Below are 23,128 nucleotides of genomic sequence, written 5' to 3'. Positions count from 1 at the left end.
CTGTTGGTGTTGAGGTTTCTTTTCGCAAGAACCATGAATCACCCTTGTTGCATTGTGGGCTGCAAATCTAGCGATTGGCAACATATCAAGCTGTGACATTGCGTCCCTCTACAAGGCAACAGGCGAGCGGAGTGGCTGCAGCACATCGGGCTGTCAGTATCCGGTCGGTGTCAAGACCTATGCATTTGCGGCAGTCACTTCACACCAGAGGATTATTGCCACAATACCGTGCTCGTGCAATGATTGGACACAGGCGTGAATTTCCCCAGTGATCGTTGTCATTGTGGCGGGAATCCGGCGAGTTTGACGGTGGTGAATCGTTGCTTCCATCGGCAACGTGGAGCTCAGGATTGTGAAATAAGCACACTGCTATATGGGTCAAAACCCATCTATTCACTCAACCGGCCCAACCACTACTCAAGCTCTGGGTCTGTTACGCGAACAATGGTCGAAACTATGGTCGAAACAGAATGCTCGCAGTGCACGCTGCTTTGACAGCTCTCGCTAGGGATCGACGGCCAGATGGCTTGTGGAGAAGTCGGAAAGGCTTCGCGCGCTGGCTTCAAAGCACCAGAAGTAGACAACACGACGTCACATCACGATGTAAAGCCAATGAATGCAGAACTTAGCTCCGATTGCCTCGGGGAACGAGCTGAGGAGGAAAATCATGGTTCAGTAGAAGGGTAACTTGTAATCGCCCGTATCTCTCTTAGACGGACCCTGAAACACATTTTGAACATAGTAGTAAGAAAGCAGTGCTAATTTGTCAAAGAAGCTTCTGTGAACATGCGAGTCAAATATTACTACTGCACTGCATGTGGCCGGGAATTTGCATTCTCGTGCCAAACACAGCGAAAAATCAGTTGCCCCCACTGCTGCATTGCCATCATATTGAAAGCATCTGGCCAACCAGTGCTGTTGGCTGATTTTGTGATCACAAAAATATTCTCAGTAGTACATAATTGCTAATTTTGAGTTAAACTTTTTTAAAAGAAAGTTTCAAAAATTGGTATTGAAAAAAGTGGAAGCACAAAGTTTACAAATTCATAGGTCTGCACTAACAACAGATAATGCAGTTCTGTTAACTGCATCCGTTAGGGCATCCAAAGCAGACAAATTTGATTTACCAATTTACATCTTACGTGAATTTGTTACATTGTGTGCAAGGGTTTTGCAAAAGTCCTACTCACATATTAGTGGTCTATTTGAAAGTCATGTAGATTACATCAATTTTGTCCTCTTTAGATGTACTATTCATACAATTCACTGAATTGTGATATTGAGTTAGAGTTGTAAACTTCATAGTACAGTAAAAGCTCGTTAATTCACTACTCGTTAATTCGAAATTTCGGATAATTCGAATTAGTTGCCGCGGTCCGTCCCACCATGTATTGAAAGCAATATGCAACACATCCCGCTAATTCACACTGAAATCCGCACCGCCACTGATAATTCGAACTCCGCATCATCGTGGATGGGGTGAGTGCTAGTGCGCGGGAGCACGCTGGCGTCGCCGCGCGGGTCGCGCAGCTTTTGCTTTTTCGATCAGCGGCAAGCACGATAACACCCTCGCCGTGCGCCATGTTCTTTGCGTACGAGCGTGCGAGGGTGAGCCGGCGAACGCGGCTCAATCCAACACATCCTAGCTCAATCTCGCGTGCGCGAGAGGGGAAGGTGGGGAGGAGCGCGCCCTCTCTTGTCGCGCGCGAGGCAGAGGGGTGAGGCGAGGGAGGGACCGGGGGACGACCTTCGGCGGCTGAGGCGGCTGCTGCTTACGGCGCGGCCGCGCGGCCATGCGGTCGCCGCATCTTGAAAGCGATCTGCGACGTGGACAAAGTAGTGCGCGTATTGCCGGTAGCTTCATATGCGATGTGCTTTCTACGTTTCGTTCGCGTTAAAGCGAGGGCTGTACGAACGTCAATTCGCTCGCTGCTACTGCTGCGTGCCCTCACTCCAGCGTTTTTCAGCGAGTTTCCGCGGTCATCGAGCGAGATGCGTTCATGCTCACCTGTGCGCGCGTGATACAGTGCTTGTTAATTTAGTTAGTAAGCGCATGCTTACAAGTTTATACGGCCGATAAAACTATTATCCTTACTTCGTATAGCTATCTACTAATTTTCAATCGCAATCGATGCTTCGCTTTTCGCGCGAGACTGTGACATTTTTTTTCTCCGCCCCAGTCAGCGCGACGAACACGCGGATGGAGCAAGAGCCATATCGACGTCGGGCGCGCTGGCTGCGTTCGGTTACGTTGGCTGCGCCAGTGCTTCGAAGTATAGACGTTGTTCACGCCAACGTGACGTAGCGTGTGCGCGCGTGCTCACGCCACGTCAGACTATATACGCGCCTTAACCGAGCGATTTTTTCCTCTGACTTTCATTAGTTAGAATTTTGTATAATTCGAATTTTCATAGCATCCCCGCGGAATTCGAATTAACGAGCTTTTACTGTATTGCTTTCTGAAAATTTGTGATTTTCAACAATTTTTATTAAAGCATTGATGGCCTAAATCAAGAATTTGTTACCAGCAGTCACTAGATTTTAACTTTTTCATTTAAATGCAATAAACCTCACCAAAATAGGTGCAGTGGTTGCCTCGAAAAAGGATTTCTCGTTTGCATTGTATTTAGATCAGAGCCCCTGAGCTAAAGCTTCCTCTCAAGTTTTCGGGACTTCCTTGCAGCTTCATAAATCTACGCGTAGCACTCTCTCACTCATCTTGCATATTATATCTTCGTCACAGTTTGACTAATGTCTTTAGTTGTGCAACCAGATTGGACTAGAGCGGGGTGCGCGCTGCCGTTCACTCAGTGCGGTCGCACTTCCGTGCTTCATAAGTTCACGTGCGCCTTTCTCTCACTCTGTTTTTAAAGCATGAAATGCTTTTAGCTCCCGTTGTCGGCGACCTTCAAGTGACCTTGAGCTAAAAGCCAGAGCCGTTATCCAGGCACTGAAACGAGCACATCTGGGCACTCTAACGAGAACATCCGGGCAAGTTATGAGAATAAAACGAGATGACCCCCTCCCCCCACCCTTTGTACAGGACCGCATTACATATGCTAGTTACTCCCAAACAAGTTACAAAAAAATATTACTTCCGAGTTCTTCCTAATGTTTGTTCACAATATATCACTCAAGCTGTAACTTCTAGTATGCTGAAGTTTTATTTGTCGTTCCCAATAGGCAGCGTTCAAAAGGCAGATACAGGGCAACATACTCTACAATTTTGGGAAATGGAATTTGGTGCGGATCTACAGCGCTCTTTGAGCTGCGGCATGGTGTGACGCCGGAAGCGTCTAATGCACTGCTTTGCCCAAGGAGGTTTAAAAACCTCCTTGGCTTTGCCTTCGTGGGGGAAGGAAAAAGTTAGAGAGCATTATGTTATGCAGCTAGCCTTGGCAAGGGAATGCTCCATGAAGCCAGCCCTTTGCTCAGTGGCGGCCCAACACGTGACCTCTTGCGTCAAGATCACGGAGCAAGAATCGAGATTTGCTGAGATGTTTAGTTGCGCATCCTTCAGGCGCTTTTCTTCTAGCTAGGCAGCGTCCATATGGACCAGTGCGCAGTATGGCATGGTGCAGTGTGGTGTTGTGGGGTATGCCGTTGCGAACATGCACTACACCCATTTTAAGATTGTGGCTTGTGTCACCTCCAACCAGTCTGCTTTGCCGGCTACCATTTCATGCTTACATCTACTCTCGATTACGGGAGGGCCAGCATTGTGTACGATGGCTACAACGGCACAGAAGCGATTGCTTTGCCTTGCTTTGTGTCGGGTAATACCATATTTACTCGATTGTAACGCGCTCTCGATTGTAACGTGCACCCGTTTTCCACGACCAAATAAAAGGAAAAAGGAAAAAAATAATGCTCTAGATTTTAACATTCACCCATTTGCCGTGACCTAAAAAAAAGAAAAGTCCTTTACAGTACGGCACACCTCATTCTATCATACAGAAATACAACTTTTTCTAATTTCGAAAAAACAGATTTACCCCCAATTCACTAAAGTTGCAATAAATAAAAAAATTGCAGCTTCGCCCGAAAGGCGAAGCATCGATTACGATAGCAAATTAGTAGACAGCTATACGGAAAGTAAGGATAGTAGTTTTACCGGCCGTATAAACATTTAAACATTCGCTTACTAGCTGAATTAACAAGTATAGTGTCACGTGCGCACAAGCAAACATGAACACGTCTCACTCAATGACCGCGGAAACTCTTTATCAAAACGCTGGAGCGAGGAAGTGCAGTAGCAGGAGCGAGGGAATTGACCTTTGTGCAGCCTCTTGCTTCAACGCGAACTAAGCAATGAGAACACAGTGTGGTGCGGTGCGTGTAGATGCGTAGACTCTTGTCTCCACTGCAGATCGCTTTCAAGTGTTACGGAATGATAAAAGGAGAGAGAGGAAGAAGATCACGAGGCGCTGGCTGCTGCGTGTTGTTACTAGTCAGCCATTTTAACTCCATTGACTCTGCTTGTATATAAATTGTAAATACGATCTGTCTGTACACCCAACATCCCTGTAACATATTGGTGGAGGTGTGGGGGGCCGCGTGGCCCCCCCATGCGGCCACCCGCTTACGTAAATAGAGGCTGCGCGGCCACTGCTTACGTAGCAGCAGCCGGTGTAGAATGCCTCTCCTGTTTGCGCCAGTCCCGCATACAAGTTTCAGGAACACAGAACGCCCGTGATGCGGCCCGGTTTCCGTCTCTACACACGTGATCACTCCTTTTAATTGTGGCATCGTGATGAACTCGGCATGTCTTTGAAGTCGGCACTTCCATGCTGATAGAGCAAACACAGAAAATGGCAAGATGGACGGTGCACTAACCTAAGTCAAAGGAAGCATTGCCTCGTCCGGTGGGACTAATCTCCGGTGGGAAAGGGGGGGGGTGTTCAAACCTTCAGGCAGTGTTCGATGATTCCTTTTGCAGGGACCTTGCAGTAGCAGACTTTGCTTGCTTCAAAAATTTGTTGGAGTAGCTTTGCTCAAAACATGGTCCAGACTGATGGCCCTTCACTAGCAGCAGGTGTTGGAGGGTTGTGTTGCACATTGATGAGCGGAATTCAGTCCTAGTTTTTCGCACCATGCTAAAAACCCTCCAGCACTCTGCATTGCTATGCGGGGTCACGAGTAAATCCAGCATCACCTTGGCAACTCGGTGAAACATCTGTTTTCCATCAGTGTTTTTCATTTTTCCAACCCTAGACCACTGCACGTCGCACCTTTCTTCATTCAGAATGTCCTCTAGAAAACTGTATGCCTGTAGTGTCGCAAACTCAGCTTCGAGAGCATTTAAAGCATCTTCAGCAGATTCATTGCCATATGAATCTCAGGGCAGCAGCTGAGGGCAACTCTGAATAAAGAAACGAAGACTAGAGAGCGACGCCTCTGAAATAAATTTGGGTTGACCACCACCGCATTCTTCAGAGTTGCGTTTTCAAGTGGGAACTTGTGCCTCATGTAATGGCACACAGTGGTAAAGTAAGAGCGGACACAAGTGAAAAATTGTGTCTGATCATGTGAACTAAGTTTCTCTACTGATGCTGCTGTACGGCACCCAATGACCAGATCACTGTCTGCCTTCTGATTACGGATATCTTGATACAGAACTTCAAGCGGAGAAGGAGCACCCTTTATAGTAGTTGGCAAGACAAACCTAGTCAAAAGCTTATTTTGGAATTGGAGCAGAACCGACTGCAGAACATGTATATTTGAGGTGCCTGTGATTGTAGCTGGCAGTTGGCTTTCTCAAAAAGTGGGATCACACCTTTAAAAAAAAATCCGAAAGCCAAGTTAATGTCAGAGGTAAAAAAATGAAGCAGCCTTTCTTCACGAGTCAGAACAGCTTCTTGTCTTGCAGACTCTGATAACACTTTGGCTTTTTTTTGCAGCTGGGGCATCCTTCTTCTCGGTTGGTGCTTTATGCCTGCGACTGGCTTTGTCGGACTTTGCACCTACTGATAGTTTGGGCCTACGAGGAATCTGATAAGACTCTAAAAAGGATGGGCACTGATTCTTTTCTTTGAGTTCACTTAAGAAAAAGCTAACCAGAGGTTGCCACTGGTCAAGAATTCTTGTCAGGCACTTGCCTAGTGACAACCAACGAGTCGGTACATGCTTCAAAGTTTTTCGCATTTCTACATTGTGCATTTCTTGAAATTTAGGCAGCTTGCCCTTGCGTTTAGAGCTTTTCTCCAATTAATAAAAGATATCCACAAAAACCTCATCAAACTTAGCCGGCAAGCATGCGGCTCCTTTCTCGGCAGCAAGGTTAATTAGAGGGCACGGGCAGCCAATCACAACCAAGTTTTCTTGCATCTCCTTTAAGACTGTGGCAACGCCGTTTTTTTCCCCCCTAACCTAACATTTGCGTTGTTGGCGCAAAATGCAATGCAGTTTGACACGGGCACATCAAAGGTCTCCATTGCCTTCAACACGAGGTTCCCGATTTTTCTTCCCGTCGCCTCCCCGTGAAGTTCCTGAACGCTGAGTAACCTACTCTCAATGTGCGAGCATTCCTCGACGTAGTACGTCACCACAATCGGGTACAGCTGTGCAGTAGTGTCGTTGCTGCCGTCGACCGCAACAGCAAAAGCACGATGCTTGATGGTCTCCAGCATCGTGCTCTGCACCTTTGATGCCACATCTCCTACAATTGCTTTTGCCTTCCTACATCTACATCCATAATGCTTCGCCTCGTCACATTTCAGAAACATTTTCCATAGAAGAGACCCAACGTGTTCGCTGACACTAAGGGGTAGGTTGTGTTTGATGAGGAATCCCGTAAACAGGCACTCCGCATGTATGACACTATTGTCGCAATTGTTCCGGAGAAAGTTCACTGTGTTGCCTTGCTGCTCAGTGGTGCGAACATAGCTTTGATGCTTCGCCGTGGAAACATGCAGTTTTAAGTCGCCCTTGCCACCGTGTGACACGCTGACGTCGCATCCACACATACAAAATGCAAAATGTTCTCCTTTTCTTGATGTCAAAAAGCACGGAAATTCAGAAGTTTAAGATCGCAAAAACTTCTGCAGATACCTTTTCTTGGGCTTTGATAGCGCCATAGCATCAAGCACATGAGGATTCTAACTTCACACGCTGCACCGCCCACAGACGGCCTAGCCAACACTAATCATACACACAACCAACAACAACAAGATGCACCATGGAGGAAGGCCTGCATGAAATGCAAGAGCTACGTTGGCTTTGGCTTTGGTCGGCTTACTAGGCACCGTAGTCGGCTGCTTAGTCGACGATACCGATGGTGCTAGTGCGGCCGTTGTTGGTGATGCTGACGATTACGATGTGGCTGCAAGTTCCACGGTGCCGGTTTCTCAAAAACCATCAATGCGCGAACAGAGACCACTTTTCGGGAGATATAGGACAGTGATCATACAATCAGAAAATTCAGTAAAAAATTGGGTGTCTCCCGGGCGAATCGGAAGGGTTGGCAGGTATGCAGTGCTTCAGAGCAGAAGTGTTAAAGTTTGAAATTGTGAGGGTTTTACGTGCCAAGCCCACAACCTGATTATGAGGCATACGGCAGGGATGCTCTGTTTTAATTTTGATCACCTGGACTTCTTTAACGTGCACTTTAATCTGAGTATACGCGTGTTTTTGCATTTTGGCCTCGTTGATATGTGGCTGCCAAGGCAGGGATCGAACCCGTGACCTTCAGCAATGCCATTACCATAATGCAGCAGGTACAGAAGTGTTCATTTGATGGGTGGCTGCTTTCTTAGTATCATCTAGACACTGTGGTGCTTTAATGCAGCTTTGCATCCACACAACCTATGTCAGTTGTCCACTTAAGAAATTTTGCATGGGGTTTATTGTTCAGAAATAGTAAGAATATACTGTAGTGTACCTTGAATTTAAATTTAGCTAGTTTGTCCACAACTGCTGCCATGTCTTGTAGTAGCGTTTCGTTGCCTTATTACGTCGCCTTTTCCCTCTTCGTCCTGCCCCCATGTATGCAAGCTGTGAGCGAAGAGTGGCAAGGCTGCTTTTACTCATTTCATGACTGCATCGACTCTACCCATTCTCTGCCTCCTCTCCCTAACTCCTCTCTAACATTCTCTCTACCTCCCCTCCAGACATTAGTAGAAATGTAAGTGATGCAGTTTCTGCAATGCCTTTGAGAGGGGTTCATGGTTAATCACAGCAGTCGAGTGGGTATGGTGGCGACACCCAGGCAGCTCTAACGGGAATTGTGGCGACACAGTCGAAAGATCTAAACGAGTTTCATTGCCTTTCCTCTCTTCTTTGTTCTCGCCACTTATATACACACTCTGAACCACCCCTCAACGTGGCGTGCAAGATAGCAGCAGCAGTGGATAAGTTAAAGGAAGAGGCAAAGAAAGCTTCGTTGTAAAATATTTTTTTATCCTGATGCAGTTTCAATAGGCAGGGCCAAAAAGTGTAAATGCACTTAAATGTGGTCATTATAACCGATACATCGTCCTACAGTGAAACCTCGATATAACGAGCCTTGATTTAACAAAGTTTGCGATGTAACAAACTATTCTCATTTTCAAATTTTATTTCATTGAAAACAGTTTTTTTTTTCTATTTTGAGGTAAGTTCATGAGAAGATTTCAGTGTAATGAAGTTTACAGCCATTTATTTCAAGCATGTACAGTGGAACCCCTCTGTTACGTTCCTCACTGCTACGTTTTCCCGGCTGCTACGTCGTTTTCATCCGATCCCGGCATAGCTTCCATAGGATCCAATGTATAAGGAACTCCGCTGTTACGTAGTAGCTGTGAAAACATTCCCGCATGATGCGTCGCAACCCGAACCCGCCTGGGCTAAAGTAGGCAACGCGCTCCAACCGCCATTTTGGCTTTTGACGAGTTTTGACCGGGCTTGGCTGGGCTTGGCTATGGAACTGGCTGCAAGAAGCCGCCCGCCAGTTCGAGAGGCCGCCACTAGGTGGCCAATCGTGAAAAATACTCTCACTATCATCACTGTGATTACGGTCACTGCATGGTTTGTTGGACGGGTTGACTCACGAAGGAAGGAAACTCAGGAGAGGCCCTGACGTCACTCTTAGTGAAGCTAGGGTCCCTAGAAATACTAGTGAAGCTGTAGCTAAAGGGAAGCTAGAAGTTGGCGTTGCTCATGGCGTTGCTCCGCCTATTGGGACAGCTCTTCTCTCTTGTTTACATTTCTCTCGAAACCATGCTGCGCCGCACGCAACCGGGCTGCTCGGACGCGCGCGCTCCGCAGCAGTACTAAACAATCGTTAGCACGTTAGCATGATTACGCCAAAGAGGGCAAAATTTCCCGCGGATATTCCTTCGTCCGTTGCCATTGCCGTGGCGCGGTGACAACGAGGAGCACGAGCCGCATGATGCTGGGGAGTTGCCAAAATCCTAGCTTTGCAGAAGCCGTCACAGCTCTGGACCTCCTCCGCAGGTACGTCGCACCTCGCAGCGACGCTGACAGCAATGCTGTCAGGCTATTCCAGGCTATTGAGAAACGTGTGGCGATTTCTAGCGAGCGAAAAAAACGGCAAGCCACCATTCTAGACTTTTTTCAAGTTCTAAGCGCACTCTGTGGAAATAAATTGTCTATAGTTGAAGCTGCACATTTTTCATACATTTTCGGAGCTTTCCTCACTGTTGCGTTTTCCCGGCTGTTACGTTTTTTTCCTCGGTCCGGTGAAAAACGTATGAACGGGGTTCCACTGTACTTGGAGCCTGTATGGCTGGTTAACCTAGCAAAAAACTTAAAAAATGACTGCCGAGGCAAAAGTTATTTTCAAGTGTCCTTCCACATGCAGAAACAGTGTAGAAGCGTGCAAGCCAGAACGCAGTAGGAAGGAAACACCATTCTACCTTTTGTTGTGTTAGTGAGCAACTTGCAAGGACATGTGGCAGCTTGGAGTGCTCCCAAAGAAACACGAAAGCTGACGAATCCTTCAATGTAAGGTGGATGTGGAAGGAGTGAATGCGTGGTAACCTGATCAAGCACGTGGATCGGAAGTGGTGTAGGAGACACGCACCTATCTGCCCTCTCCCCCTATGCGTTCATCTCCTCATCTACCCTGGCCGTAACTGCGCATGGTGGTCTGTATGTGGGCTGCACATTGTATATTAAAGGTAATCTAAAACAGGTGCTGATGTATAATGAAGATCGTTGGTATTTTGATGTGCATTGTTTTCCTCCACCTCTAGAGTTGCAGGTTTTGTAATTTTAAGTTTCAGAGTCATGGTGCAAAGTGTTCGCTTGCATGGTCACAGCGAGTGTTGTCACTGCAAGCGATTTAATGTAGTTTTTTATTGCAAGTACAACTTCATTATATTGAGGTCTGACTGCACCTGAAATCGTTAGAAGTGGGTCCAACTGTATCTACTAGTTCTTAGCACCGTAACTTGAAGAATAAAGATATCAAAAATGCTTTGCCAAAGACCAAACTTCTTCCTCAAGAAGTTTAGTTTTCATAAATGGCAATTTACTCCCCCAACTTGCTCTTTTGTTGAAATGAACTTAGAACATATTCAGTGTTCTTCAGTTTGGTCTGTTGGCTGGTGCACAAAAAAAAACAAAAAGTTTGTTTACTTCTGTTTGGTCTGCAGCTAAAGATATTATGGCACATACTACTGCTTTCCCATCCATGCTCAGCACACTGAGCTAAAGTAAGGATGCTTCTAATTTTAGCTGCAACCTAAAGAATGTGGGATTGCATAGATATCATACAATGAATTTGTTGTCTTACACTGAGCACAATCTGACCACCAGATAGCATCAAACACTTGACATTTCTTTTGGATATGGTCATAGGCATGGTACATCCAGGCAAAAAAAACATAGTAAAATTCATGGGCAGATGCTATAATTGGCATTAGTCAGGTTTTCATGCTGTTTCCTTTCAATTTCTTTAAGACACGCTTTGAGTGTGTCATGACAGGTGGTTAAATTTGTGGGGTCTCAAGTGCTTGGTAAGAAAAGACTGCAGAGTGGTGCAAACACAAAAGGGGCACTTAGTGCTCATTCTATAAGAATGCTAGTTAGCTGAAACACAGGCAAGGAATAGTTTCTTGATGGAACAGTACGGAATTGAAGAAGTTCGACCCACCATTCAAGGTTACGCTGTCAATGTTCACTCATGTTCAACACTGACACCTAAGTTGTTTGCTAGTGTGGTTCCATGAACAGAAATGCATCCAAGCGATCTTGTTCACACATGAAAGTGCCACGCTCTGAAGCTGGATGAGGAACCCTTCATGGGACAATCTTGTGGAGCGCACCGAGGTCCCACAGCTTAAAAGAAGGAAGCAAGTTCCTTTTGCACTCGAGTAATCCACGCCGTCAAGTGGTGCTTGCATTAGAAAAATCACATCATCTCTCATTGCAGCTATACTTAAACTACAGCTTGGACTCCCCTTCTTGCGAGTGTGTTATGCAGGGAAGTTAAATGCCAGGGGATGCGAGAGAGAGTCTTGCCTTCATCACAAACTGCAAAGGTGCTGATGGCTTTGGCTTTGTAATGTCTCAGCAAGCAATGACACACTGCTGAATGCCGCAGTTTTTATTTAAATTTGGAGCCATCGTGTGTGCTGCTTTGCTGCTCTGCTCATTACATTCACTGCTTCTGTATGTGTATACTGTATATCCTCTGTAATGTCCAGACTTGGTAAATTACATGGGGACTTGTACACTTTTTGGAATACTGCACTTATGCCATAGATGGTCTTTATTTGGTTTTTAATCTTGTAGAAAGACGTGAAAAAACTTTCAGTGGTTGCATCCTTGTATGTTTGCAGATTGTGCACATGCAATTGAACCCGCTTATAACTATCCCAGGTATAACGAGTTATCGGTTATAACAATCACATTTCACTGCATTTTCGATTTTCTGTCCCTGCCTATTGAAACTGTGCCCAGGCATAATAAATATTTTGAAAAGCGCCATACTGTTGGAACAAACACTTCAAAACCGGTAACGGTAAAAGGAGGGTGCGGAAGCGCAACCAAACTGGGCACATGGCAGTGCCCCCCCCCCCCCCCCCCCCCCCCCCGCTCCATTACAACAGTGACGAAGATAAGACTGCAGAGAATAGCGAGCAGGGCTGCGTGCAGATTTCAAAGGCCACAAAAGTCACTTGCTTTCAGCCATGCTAGGGTAACCATGCTTTCAAGGCATGTCTCCAGCATGCTTCAGGGTGAGACAGTACAGTGGCCGTGGCCTCCGAGATAGCACTGGTGTACGTGACTGTGCAATATCAAAGGCCATGACAGTTGCACTTTTGTTATTCCGCAGTCATTTGTGTAGTAGCGCATACACTGTGCCTGTTTTGACTATTTCAACCAATTTGAACAAACGGCTGCTCAAGCGTTGCCAGTTTATCATTGCTGCAGATATTAGTGCCGCCTGAGTCTGCATGAACTCGATACAATGCAGCTCTGTCGCACAGCTGCAAAGAGTCGGTGGTTACTATGTACCAGGGTGTCGGAACGAAATGCTTTTCGTTCTGGTTTTAGTTTTGTTCGACTGAAAAAAGTTCCTTTCCTGTTCTCCTCTGAAAAGAAAAAAGAAAAAAATATCTGTAATGCTTCGTAACGGTTTTTCCTTGCATGCGGAAATTTTGGAAGCAAAGTAGTGATAAAGGCATGGTAATTTTCTTTCTTTCTTTTTTTATTATAAATTCTGAGATCATGCTCAGTGCCTTGAGGTAAGGCACTGAGCATGATCTCAGAAGCAGCACGTCATCGAGTGTATTTGCTGAAATGTGACACCGCTGTTCCGCTAAAACAAATTAAACAAACACTAAAGCTTCAATAACAAAGTGTTGTAGCTGTCGAAAATGAAACGATAAGTTCTTTGCGTGCAAGCCCTGTGTTTTGCTTCGATGCCGATCTGCTAGTGCACCGAGCGGTAGGCTTAGATTAGTGGAGTGCTTGACCTGCTATTGCTCACACTATCCCTGCCTGAGGTACACGCTTATGCGGACCCCTGAGATACTGCGCTAATTCTAACGTTGCCTGATGTTTGTTTCAGATTGTAGACTTTCTCCTTGAACCTAAAACTGATAAGAAGTAGTTCGGTTTCACTCCGAAACAAAATAATGAGTAACGTTTTGGTTATGTTTTCGTTTTGGTCAAAAGTACTGTTTTGTTTCGTTTTTCGTTTTTGCTCCGTTCCGACACACTGGTTACTATGCTGTTATCGGGAGATCGTGGTTCGTCGATGCTTTGTTTACGCCATCGCTGATAAAAGGTCGTGGTGACGTTCTACCTTTCGAACTTTGTGCTTTTTCGATTGAAAGGACGTAGAAAACTTAACTTTGCGACTCAGCGTGCGTGTGTCTGGTGCTATAGCTGTAACGGCAAGACCTTTGCAGAATGCTTGCATGCTGCAGTAGTTTTTGCTTCCAGCCATCTAGAATGCCTCACTATTGTATGCAGAATCCAGTCCTGTCCCGCTAATAGTAAAATATATAACAAGCTCTCGTAGAATAATATGGCGGCAGCTGCACTCATAGTTTCGAAATGGCAGGTGATAGGAACCGGCTGGGCGCCACTTTGAAAGAGCTATGATGTCGCATTTCGTTCTTTAGATAATGTTTTAACTGAGATTTGCAGCTTGATGCGGGAAAGTGCCAGGAACAAAAATGAGGACGCTAAAAATACAATTTCGGACCAAACATGTGTTGAGTCGTAACAGCGAACGCCAGCTGTGTTAATTTTTCTATGTTTTGAAGAGAGAGTTACCATATAACGAAATATTCATACAATGATCACCTTTTGTGGAACTACCAAGTTTGTTGCTGAGAAAAAAAGAAGAAAAAGAGACTAAAGTGAGCGCTTGTGAATGCATTCTCAAAAACATATAACATAAAATTTCTGAAAATTAAGTGCCTCCTTTTTTAATCTAATGCACCTAGAAGAAATACTATATTCAATTTGCATTTGAAATTTAAAATGTGAACACACCTTCTAAACCTACAATCTTGGTGCCTATAATTTCAGATTATACAAAGTAATTAAAGCTTGTGCCTACATTTTTGTAGTTGAAGAGAAGAACCAGAAAAGCATGCCATTTTAGTAGTGCTGCCATGTTATGTCTGTACCATGTGCTTTCTTCCTGTGTTTAGGAAACCATCAGTGGGATCTAGTGCTGCTCCTCAGCTTCCAACCACAGGCAAGTAAAATGAAATTTTCATAATAAAATTATTGCAGTAAAGTGATACTTGATACTGTCGTCTGTGTCTGCATTTTTGAGTATTAAATTAGTTTGCTACAAACCAGTATCTATAATTATCTTAATTACAGCACCTAATTAGCTAATTATGTGCTGATTTAAATATTTTTGCCCTTTCCATGCCACGATATTATGCCGAGCTCTGACCAAGATCGCCAAATTTTTTTAAAAGACCCCGAATTGGTAACACATTTTTCCTCCTCAGATAGAACAAATGCACTTCTGCTTGCGCTGTCATTGTCTGCTGCCATCTGCCAAAAGCATGAGTAAGAACTTAACAAAACTAGGCTTGTCCATGCAATTGCCGAAAAATGCAAAGTGCTGCTGACGAGCTGGGTTTTCATCCTTGGCCATTTTTACCAGAAACATGTGGATGAATTCAGCTCGTCCAAGACACAGAATAGGTTAAGAAGGTATATATATATATATATCACACAGAGTACTCTAGACTTTACAAATGTCCTAGCAGGAAGGCCAAAACAAACAAAATAACTTCAAGTATAATACTACAAATATAAAGAAAGATAAAAGGTGGAGATATTTGGCTATTGTACACGTGACATTAGAAGATTCAGTCACAGCAACAGTATAGGAAGCTTCACATAGGAAGTTCTGGAAATAGTCGGCCGGTATGACTCACCTAGTGAGTCCTCACCTATCCATTGAAAATAAGAGTACTTAAATGCATAAGTTCTGGCTGAAAGGTGTCAACATGTAGTATAAGCTGCAGTGGCTATGAAGTACTGGATATGATGTACAATTTTCTGAAATGATGGCATCTGTGGAAGTAGGCTATAGAGAATACCATACTACGTTTGATTAGAAACTGCATTAAAGTCATGGATATTTGTCTAAATGTAGCACCTTCATTTACACATGAATAAGATCATTTAAGCTGCAATAGTGTTGATGAATATGCCATGTTAACTATACATAAAAGCTTGACCTGATACAAGTACAAAAAACATACTATTGTATTCTTTAGTTCAAGCCACTTATCATTTTTGTAGAGAGGATGAGCCTATGGATGTAAATACAAAGCTGATTTGTGTCCTTCAGTGCCACTCTCACAATGCTATTTATGAGGGGAGGATGAAAGCACACTCAACTGGGCTGCATGCAATTGACTGTCAGCTGAAAGGTTGCCATATTTTGCATGACAACGAATATGGCAACAGTAGAAGAGAAAGATTGTCAGGAAGGCTAAGCACATAGAATGTATTGTCACGCTCAGTATGAGCTACTACGCGAAAGTGCATGGCAACGCAGTCGCACGTTACAGCTCATACTAAGCTCAGTAGTACCATTGGTTAATGTATGAATTTAAATGACTGCTGATGTAAATTGGTAAAAGAACTTGTAGCTTCTCAATACTACACTCATGGCATAAATGTCGCAAGATCTAATTGAAGAGCCAGTCCCATCGTTGCCTTAACTTGAGGTGATGGGTCCGCAGGTCTGTATTCAAATCTTAATTTGAACAAAACACATTTCAATAGATCGTTACAGGAAAAAATCTATTTCTTGGGCTAATTTACTGACTACTTCCTCTGCACAGCAGCTATACGTCCTACAGCAGGGAATACTTCTTTGCTGGGGTGAGAGGCTGTATGAATAGCCGAGCATTTTATTGTGATAGCAATTATGTGGACACTTCAGGCGCATTTCTGTCGGTGCCATGAGGTTCCATACAAAATCTAAGGGCGATAAAATTGGCTCCGCATGCTGTATGCTGTATGTGCAACTTAACACATGCAAGGGTGAGCCGGCGATCACGGCTCAATCATCTGCGATGGGGACGGAGTCCGCTGCGTGCTGTGTTTCCGCGGCTTGCTTCCCATAGTTTTGAAGGGAACCATGCCGGGTTGCTTCCCATGGTTTTGAAGGGAAGCGGTACAATTTGATGCCGACATCCCCTTCGCGATTGTGACAATCCTTAACGCAGCAGTTTCTGAGCTTATTTGTTTTGTTCACACTTCTCACGGAGGAGCTGCCGAGAGGACGCAATGAATCCATTGAAAAATTAGAAAAAGAGGCTTTCAGGTTGGCCTGAGCGCAATACAGGCAGTGGGGAAATGACGGCGAGGGCCTACTCGCGGGGCCTCACCGCCGCTCCTAGGTGGTGCGACATGTACAGCCAAACTTCATTGCAGGGTGCCTATTGGCCGAGGGTTGCGGCGCTCCCTAGCTGAGGCGCATAACAACGAAAAGTAGACTGAGGGCACTGTGAGCGACTTAGAACCTTTTTAACTGTTTTTCCCTCATGTCCATGGCTTCATTATCTTGTTGCCACTGTGGCCTCTGGCTCTGGTTTTGCTTTTGTACCGTTGGCATGAATAGAAACGCGTTACCGTAACGAACGCCTTTTACATGTAATTACAGTCAACGACCGATTTTTTGGACATGCCTGATAATTCGGATGCCTTCGCGGATCCGCCACATACCCGATAGAGTCAGTGTATAGGAAAGGCTGGAGTTTCGGACGGAAAACGTTTCGCCATCTCATTTTCCCGATTTTGTCGCCGTGACTGCAGGTCCTAAACAACATTAATCGAAGCCACTGTCATTTGGTTTATATCACAGCCTCGAACCGGCGCTCTCGCACACCGATTCGTTGGCAGGAACCATCGCGGAAACGCTAGGCCTAACTGCTTTAGACGCTCGCTGCCAAGCTTCTCGCTGTTTGGCGCCGTTATTTTCATTGAAAGAATTTGCGACTGTCAACAGGGGAGCCGAATCCACCTTTGTAATCCTGGCTGATGGCTTCGAAGCGCGGAAAGCATGCCACGTTGCATGATGTCAATTCCCGAAGGTCAGCTTCGCTGCTATACAACAATGTTACGCGGTCAAGCATACCAAGAGTGTGAAGGGGCAACTGTCGCGGGACATTATTTATTTATAGTACCCTCAGGGCTTACATGAAGCATTACAGAGGGAAGGCGCTAATAGATACATATAACTATACAAAGAAGTAAGCACAATAATTAGATAACACTGCATAGCCCAATGTGAAAATAACAAGTTAGAGCGACACAGTAAGCATATCATAAAATAGACACAATATAATACAGACGGGTTATACAGACGAAATATAAATGCGTGGTATACATAGTGAAAGTTAGAGTGAGAAGGTAAGCACATATTGATAGTAGGTAAATCATAATACAAAGTATACTGTTTGTAGATTAGGTAGGTAGTACAATGGAAATAACTTTTAAACACTACTGGTCAGAAGAAAACAGAGCTACTCTACATGTTTAAATATATTAAAGTCACGTTATACTAGGTAACGTTAGTAAGTGGCTTACAGAAGTCGTTGGCATTAATAATACAGACTAGTGGATCCGGTAGGTGATTCCATTCCTGGCATGTCTGAATGAAAAATTACCATAGGTAGATGTTCTGGCGGAGGTGATGTTCACTTTATTACGATGGTCCAAGTGTGCAGAAGGAAAAGAGGCTGGTTCGATATAGTGTGATTTGAGTGTGGGAATTGAATGGTATATTTTATGGAACGAACAAAGCTGAGCGATTTTTCTGCATTTGATAAAGGGATATATATTGAGGGCAAGTTTCATGCTAGTTACGCTTGCTGTGCGCTGGTAATTAAGAACAAAATGAACGGAATGATTCTGTACAGCTTCTACGGTATTAATTAGTATTAATTGATGAGGTCCCATATTGATGATGTGTATTCTAGATTAGATCGAATGTAGGTGACATATAGCTGTTGCTTTAGAGAAGGAGGTGCCAGCGGGAAATTGTGCTTCAGGTAGCCCAGCATGCGATTAGCTTTGGATGTATGTTCAATATGTCGCTTCCATGAAAGATTATTTCTAAAGTGCACTCCGAGGTACTTATAACATGATACTTACTTGGTTACTTGGTTAGGTTACTTGGTTACGTGAGATTCTCATGAATTTACATTTTGAGGCGTTACGATTCATGTGCGAGCGAGAGCACCAGGTTGTTACATTATTTAAATGATTGTAATGTAACCATGTCAGAATCATTAGTTATCTTCTGGTAAATTACGCAATCATCGGCAAATAAACAAGCAGAACTGTTGATTTAATTATACAGGTCATTAATATAAAGGAGGAAAAGTAAAGGCGCCAACACAAAGCTTTGAGGTACACCCGATTCTACTCATAACTCTGGTTAGTCATTGTCATTAATAGTTACATATTGAGTACGACTAGAAAGAAAGCTACAAATTCATTTGAATATTAAAGGGTCAATATTTAGAAGGCTTCGCTTATAGATAAGTAGTTGGTGAATAACTTTATCAAAGGCTTTAGAAAAGTCTAAAAAGGTAGTCTGTCGCAAAACCAGAGTCCAAAAACCCATGCAAGTCATTAGTAAATGTTAATAGTTGTGTTTTGCAAGAATATGGTTTCCTAAACGCATGTTGTTAACAGCTAAAAAAATTATTTGATTCAAGGAAATTTGTAAGGTGGAGTGAAAATTATGTTCAAATATTTTGTAAGGTACCGAGGTTAATGAAATAGGTCGGTAATTCAGTGGGTTATGTAATTTCCCCGTTTTAAAAAGCGGGATCACCTTACTGGTTTTCCAGTCAATGGGTAGGGCACTGTCGTTAAGTGATCTAGTAAAAATAAAGGTAAGTATGTTGGAGCTGAATTCTGCAGTTCTCTGGAGGAACTTGGAATTAATACCATCAATGCCACACGACGATGACCAGTTTATCTTGGAAATTCTGGCTCGGGTGCCTGCTGGGTCGAGGGTAATGAGATCCATTGCCAGAAAGTTTACAGATGGCAAAGTTGGATAGTCAATGATGTTTGCTGTGCAGAATGATTGGGAAAACGTGCTGTTAAGTAGAGAAGCTCAAAGATGATTTGAAACTTGAGCCCTGAATCGTTTACGAGGCTTATACTGTTATCTTTGGTACATTTAATAATGTTCCAGAAGCGTTTTGAGTTAGTTTTTATCAGAGACGGTAGGGTCGTGTTAAAGAAGTTAAATTTGGACGTGTTTAAAGCGCTTGCATAGGGTTTGGCAGCGGATGTGTATGCTAACCATCTCTCAGCGTTTAATGACGGGAAAAGTCTGCTTCTTTTGTTGGATGATTGTTTCAGATAGTTGTTGTACCAAGGGACATTAGAAGATTGATTAATTGCTCTAAGCTTAATATATTTGCTGATCAGACGCATTACTGTAGTCTTGAAAGACAACCACATTTCTTGAACTGATAAGTCAACATGTGTCACAAGGAAGCAGTCAAGAAAGGCTGATAGCTCAGAGTTGATAGCATTAAAGTTAGCCTTTTTGTAGTCTCTGATATATTTAGTGTGTTTCTTTGCTTTTGTAGAAGGGATAAAAATAGTAATGTGTCATGGTCGCTTAGGCCAGACATGTGGGTTACTGGTGAAGCATTATCAGGATGATTGGCTAGATTAAGGTCAAGCAAGGAACATGTAGTAGATGTGACACATGTTCGTTTGATAACTAGCTGCGAAAGGTTAAAATCTGAGCAACTGCTAAGAAAATCTGCAGCCTCTGCAGATGCCGGATTAGAAAAGGGGCAGGAAAGTGACGATTCGTTAGTAGGGAAATTAAAGTCTCCTAAGAGAAACACTGGTGAACCAGGGAATTGAACAGATATTTTGTTTAAGGTGTCATGAATATTTTTCTGCAAAATCACAATCGTGATTAGGTGGATGATAACAGACACCTGTGATAATTTTTTGAAACAGATAGATAGGTAGCACCAGAGTAATTCCAAATTAGTAGTCATACTCAAAAGGAATGATTCAAAACTAGAGTTTATAGCAGTTAAAACACCACCGCCTATGCTATCGGCACGGTCTAGCCGGTATACAGTAAATTTTTTGTTGCAGCGAGACAGCTCGCCTATCTCTGTTTTTTCAGAGAGCCAGGTTTCCATTAGTACAAGAATATCAGCTCCAGTATCGTTAATTAGACTGTTCAAACTATCTCTTTTAGGAAAAACGCTCCGAATTTTAGTAAAAATTACAGATGCGTTGATGATGAGCCTCCACCCCTCATGTGTGCCTAGTTTTTTCCTCACATAGACATGTCTGGAACGGGTTGCTCCTACGGACGTGGTGACAGCATTGGCCGTTTGTCTGCCGGTAGTCACTTTAATAATAGAGTTTTCGTCAGTATTGAACATGTAGCACTTTCCCTCTGAAAATAGTCTCTTGTAACTTAATTTGAAGTTAGTGTTTAAGCCTCTGCTGAATTCCAGAAGTCTTTTCCGGGCATGACGTGTTGCAGTACAAAAGTCTTCGCTTATGCTGATACCAGTTCTCCCGAAAGGGCACTGTTCAGAAAACACTGGCTCTTTTGTCTTAAAAGTGGCAAACTTCACTACTAGAGGCCTTTTTTTTCCGCTAACAAATTTACCAATTCTATGTATCTATGTTATGTATGTATGTACATGGTATGTATTCATTAATTATGCATGCAGACACGCGCCATATCCTGTCGAAGTACGAGCTACAATACGCCTGATAGGTGCCTGTGACGATTTGAGCTTTTGAGGCAGTAAAGCGCATGTATTAATTTTTTCTGGTGTTTTCGTCGCCCCCAGGGGGTCTGAAAAATTAGGCGTTGACTGGTAGCTAGTTTCTAAGCATGGATTAGTGCCATGTGTACGTTTCAAAGTCTGAATTAAGCCACTGTTACAAATGTTCTCAGTTTCACCTAAACTGGAAACAAAATAACGCATTAGACTAGTCTCGGAATGGTTTGCATTTGAATTGATTACTGATCGTGCCTTCATGTTATTTCCTGTGTAGAGTGAAACCTCCTCATAAACCCATACCTAGAAAGAGAATGATGAAGTATGTAGCTATGTGGTAGTTAAACAAGTTGGGGCTAACTAGAACGCATTCTTTCTTATCTGTTTTCACCAATATGTAATGACGTAATTTTGGCTTCAAGCTTAGTGTGAGCCCTGTGCCACCTCTGTCAACTGGATCAGCAGTGGCATGAGTAGTGTGAGCCCTGTGCCGCCTCTACCAACCGGATATGTAGCAGCGTGAGATCATGCCAGCGAGATATTAAGGTGAAAGCCTTCAGTGCCTCATGGGTCGAAAAATCCATTGTCTGGCGGTATGGCACCAAAATTCAATGGGAGTCCAACCCACGACCATTGGTTAGAGTCGAAACCTTGAACTTTGGTGGGACCAAAGTTCAATGGCACCAAAATTTGTGGTGCCACCATAGATGGTTGAACCTACAACCATTAGTGAGAGTCGAGCCAAGTTAATTAGGGCAACATTAATTAAGATAGTCATTTAAGGCACTTCAACTCACGACCTTTCATGTTAATTAAGGTGAAGTAAGGCATAGTTAAAATAGAGGTAGTTAAGGCGCCCAAACCCACAACCTTTGGTGTAATAAGGCAAAGTTAAGGCACTCAAACCCATGACCTTTGGTGAGACCAAAATCCAATGGCACCAAAACTGATAGTCCCACGATTGATGGTCGAACCCACGACCATTGGTGGGAGCCGAACCCACAACCTTTGGTGAGAGAAAACAATAGGAAGTAACAGTGCATTCGAATGAGAATATTGAGTAATTTAATGAAAATCTCTTGAGCATGCAGGCTTTCTCACCTTCATCCTCCGTAGCGTATGCTAAAGTGACTGCCAACTTTTACTTAAGAAAGGTGTTCTACTTTGGGATTTCTCATTTGCATTTCATTTGTTCGTGATGGTACATCTGCTTACATACAAAGGTTTAGCAGTTATGACATGGAAATTAAGTGCTGGCCAAAGATTTGATTTCGTGGAATGCGAAGGAATCCTGTATTACGGAGGCACACACTGAAAGAGGCTTAGTGGAGAACAGCGCAGTGTCTTCGTTCCCTTCTGTTGTCCTATGTGCTATATTGCGCTTTGCCTCAAGTTAAGGGTTCAGTGGGTGGGCGTCTCTGTCCCCAGGGCTGGTATAATGCGAACTATTCCATTCTGTTTTTGGGTCCATATGGGAGAGGCCTGAGCCATTTTGACCTATCACGTAGGGCTAATGGTGGATTCGGAATAAAAACATATTGGAATAGTTTTATGTTATACTGGCCCAGGGTCGATTGCGGCTCTCTGGGTCTGTGGTGACATATGGTGACTTGGAAATTATGTTACCCGCGTCAACTGGACTGCACAATTTGAGTACATTTTTTGATATCATCATGAGTGTCAGTGCAGGAATGATATATTCTTCCAAATGTAGTCGATCGTAGTGCCACCAATGTTTTCGGCTTTAGGAAAGCATGCGCTGTGCCGCCGCTCGACCCACTTTTCCATATTATGGTAGGCTATAGCTACAAAGTGCACTTCTATTGCCCCACGTTCTGATTGGCTTGCATCAAGGCGAAATTATTTCTATTATGTAGAAATGGCTTTCAGTAAACCACAGTAGTTCATAACTCTGGCTTCTCCTTATGGGCTGTTGATGAAGCGCATTCCCAGGCACTTCACCCACACTGTCGAGGCATTAAAGGGCCCCCTCACCAGGCCACATAGTAAATTTCTGTTATACACTGGAAGTTGTTACATGTCCTCTAGGGAGTGTTCAGACACAAACATTTTTCAAATCGGTTTGATAATAGCCGAGATAAAAGAATTTCATTTCCATGAATCCATGATTTCAGGAGGAGAGCTCCACTGCCAAGAAAGACACTCTCTCCATTTGTCCCGTCTAGCCTTCGCAAGTAAAATTCCTTGTCGGCGTTCTTGCATACCAGAGCTCGAGGATTACATGACGCATATGTCATGGCGCATACGCCCTGCCTTCATATTTTTTTTCGTGCTTTTTTTGCATCACGCGCAAACTGTTGTGATTGTCTTATTTTGCGCAGCGCTCGATATTGTGCGCTGTGCACGAAGACACCTTACTAGAGGTGTAAGTCAGT

At 43.9% G+C, this 23,128-nt stretch overlaps 1 protein-coding gene across 4 annotated transcripts in view; it reads left to right on the top strand.

The window, feature by feature from the left end:
- Window positions 1–23,128, top strand: part of Nup214 (nuclear pore complex protein Nup214) — a 356,899-nt gene that overhangs the window by 65,715 nt on the left and 268,056 nt on the right. For all 4 annotated transcript variants that reach the window (XM_055063139.2, XM_055063141.2, XM_050195519.3 and 1 more), the window contains exon 13: window positions 14,115–14,161. In XM_055063139.2, the coding sequence (XP_054919114.1) occupies window positions 14,115–14,161 (47 nt within the window). The remainder of the gene's footprint in view (window positions 1–14,114; window positions 14,162–23,128) is intronic.

The sequence above is a fragment of the Dermacentor andersoni genome, chromosome 1, assembly GCF_023375885.2.
Source record: "Dermacentor andersoni chromosome 1, qqDerAnde1_hic_scaffold, whole genome shotgun sequence".
Lineage (NCBI taxonomy): Eukaryota > Metazoa > Arthropoda > Arachnida > Ixodida > Ixodidae > Dermacentor > Dermacentor andersoni.
Note: the sequence above shows the minus strand (reverse complement) of the source record. Positions and strands in the feature narration are given on the sequence as shown.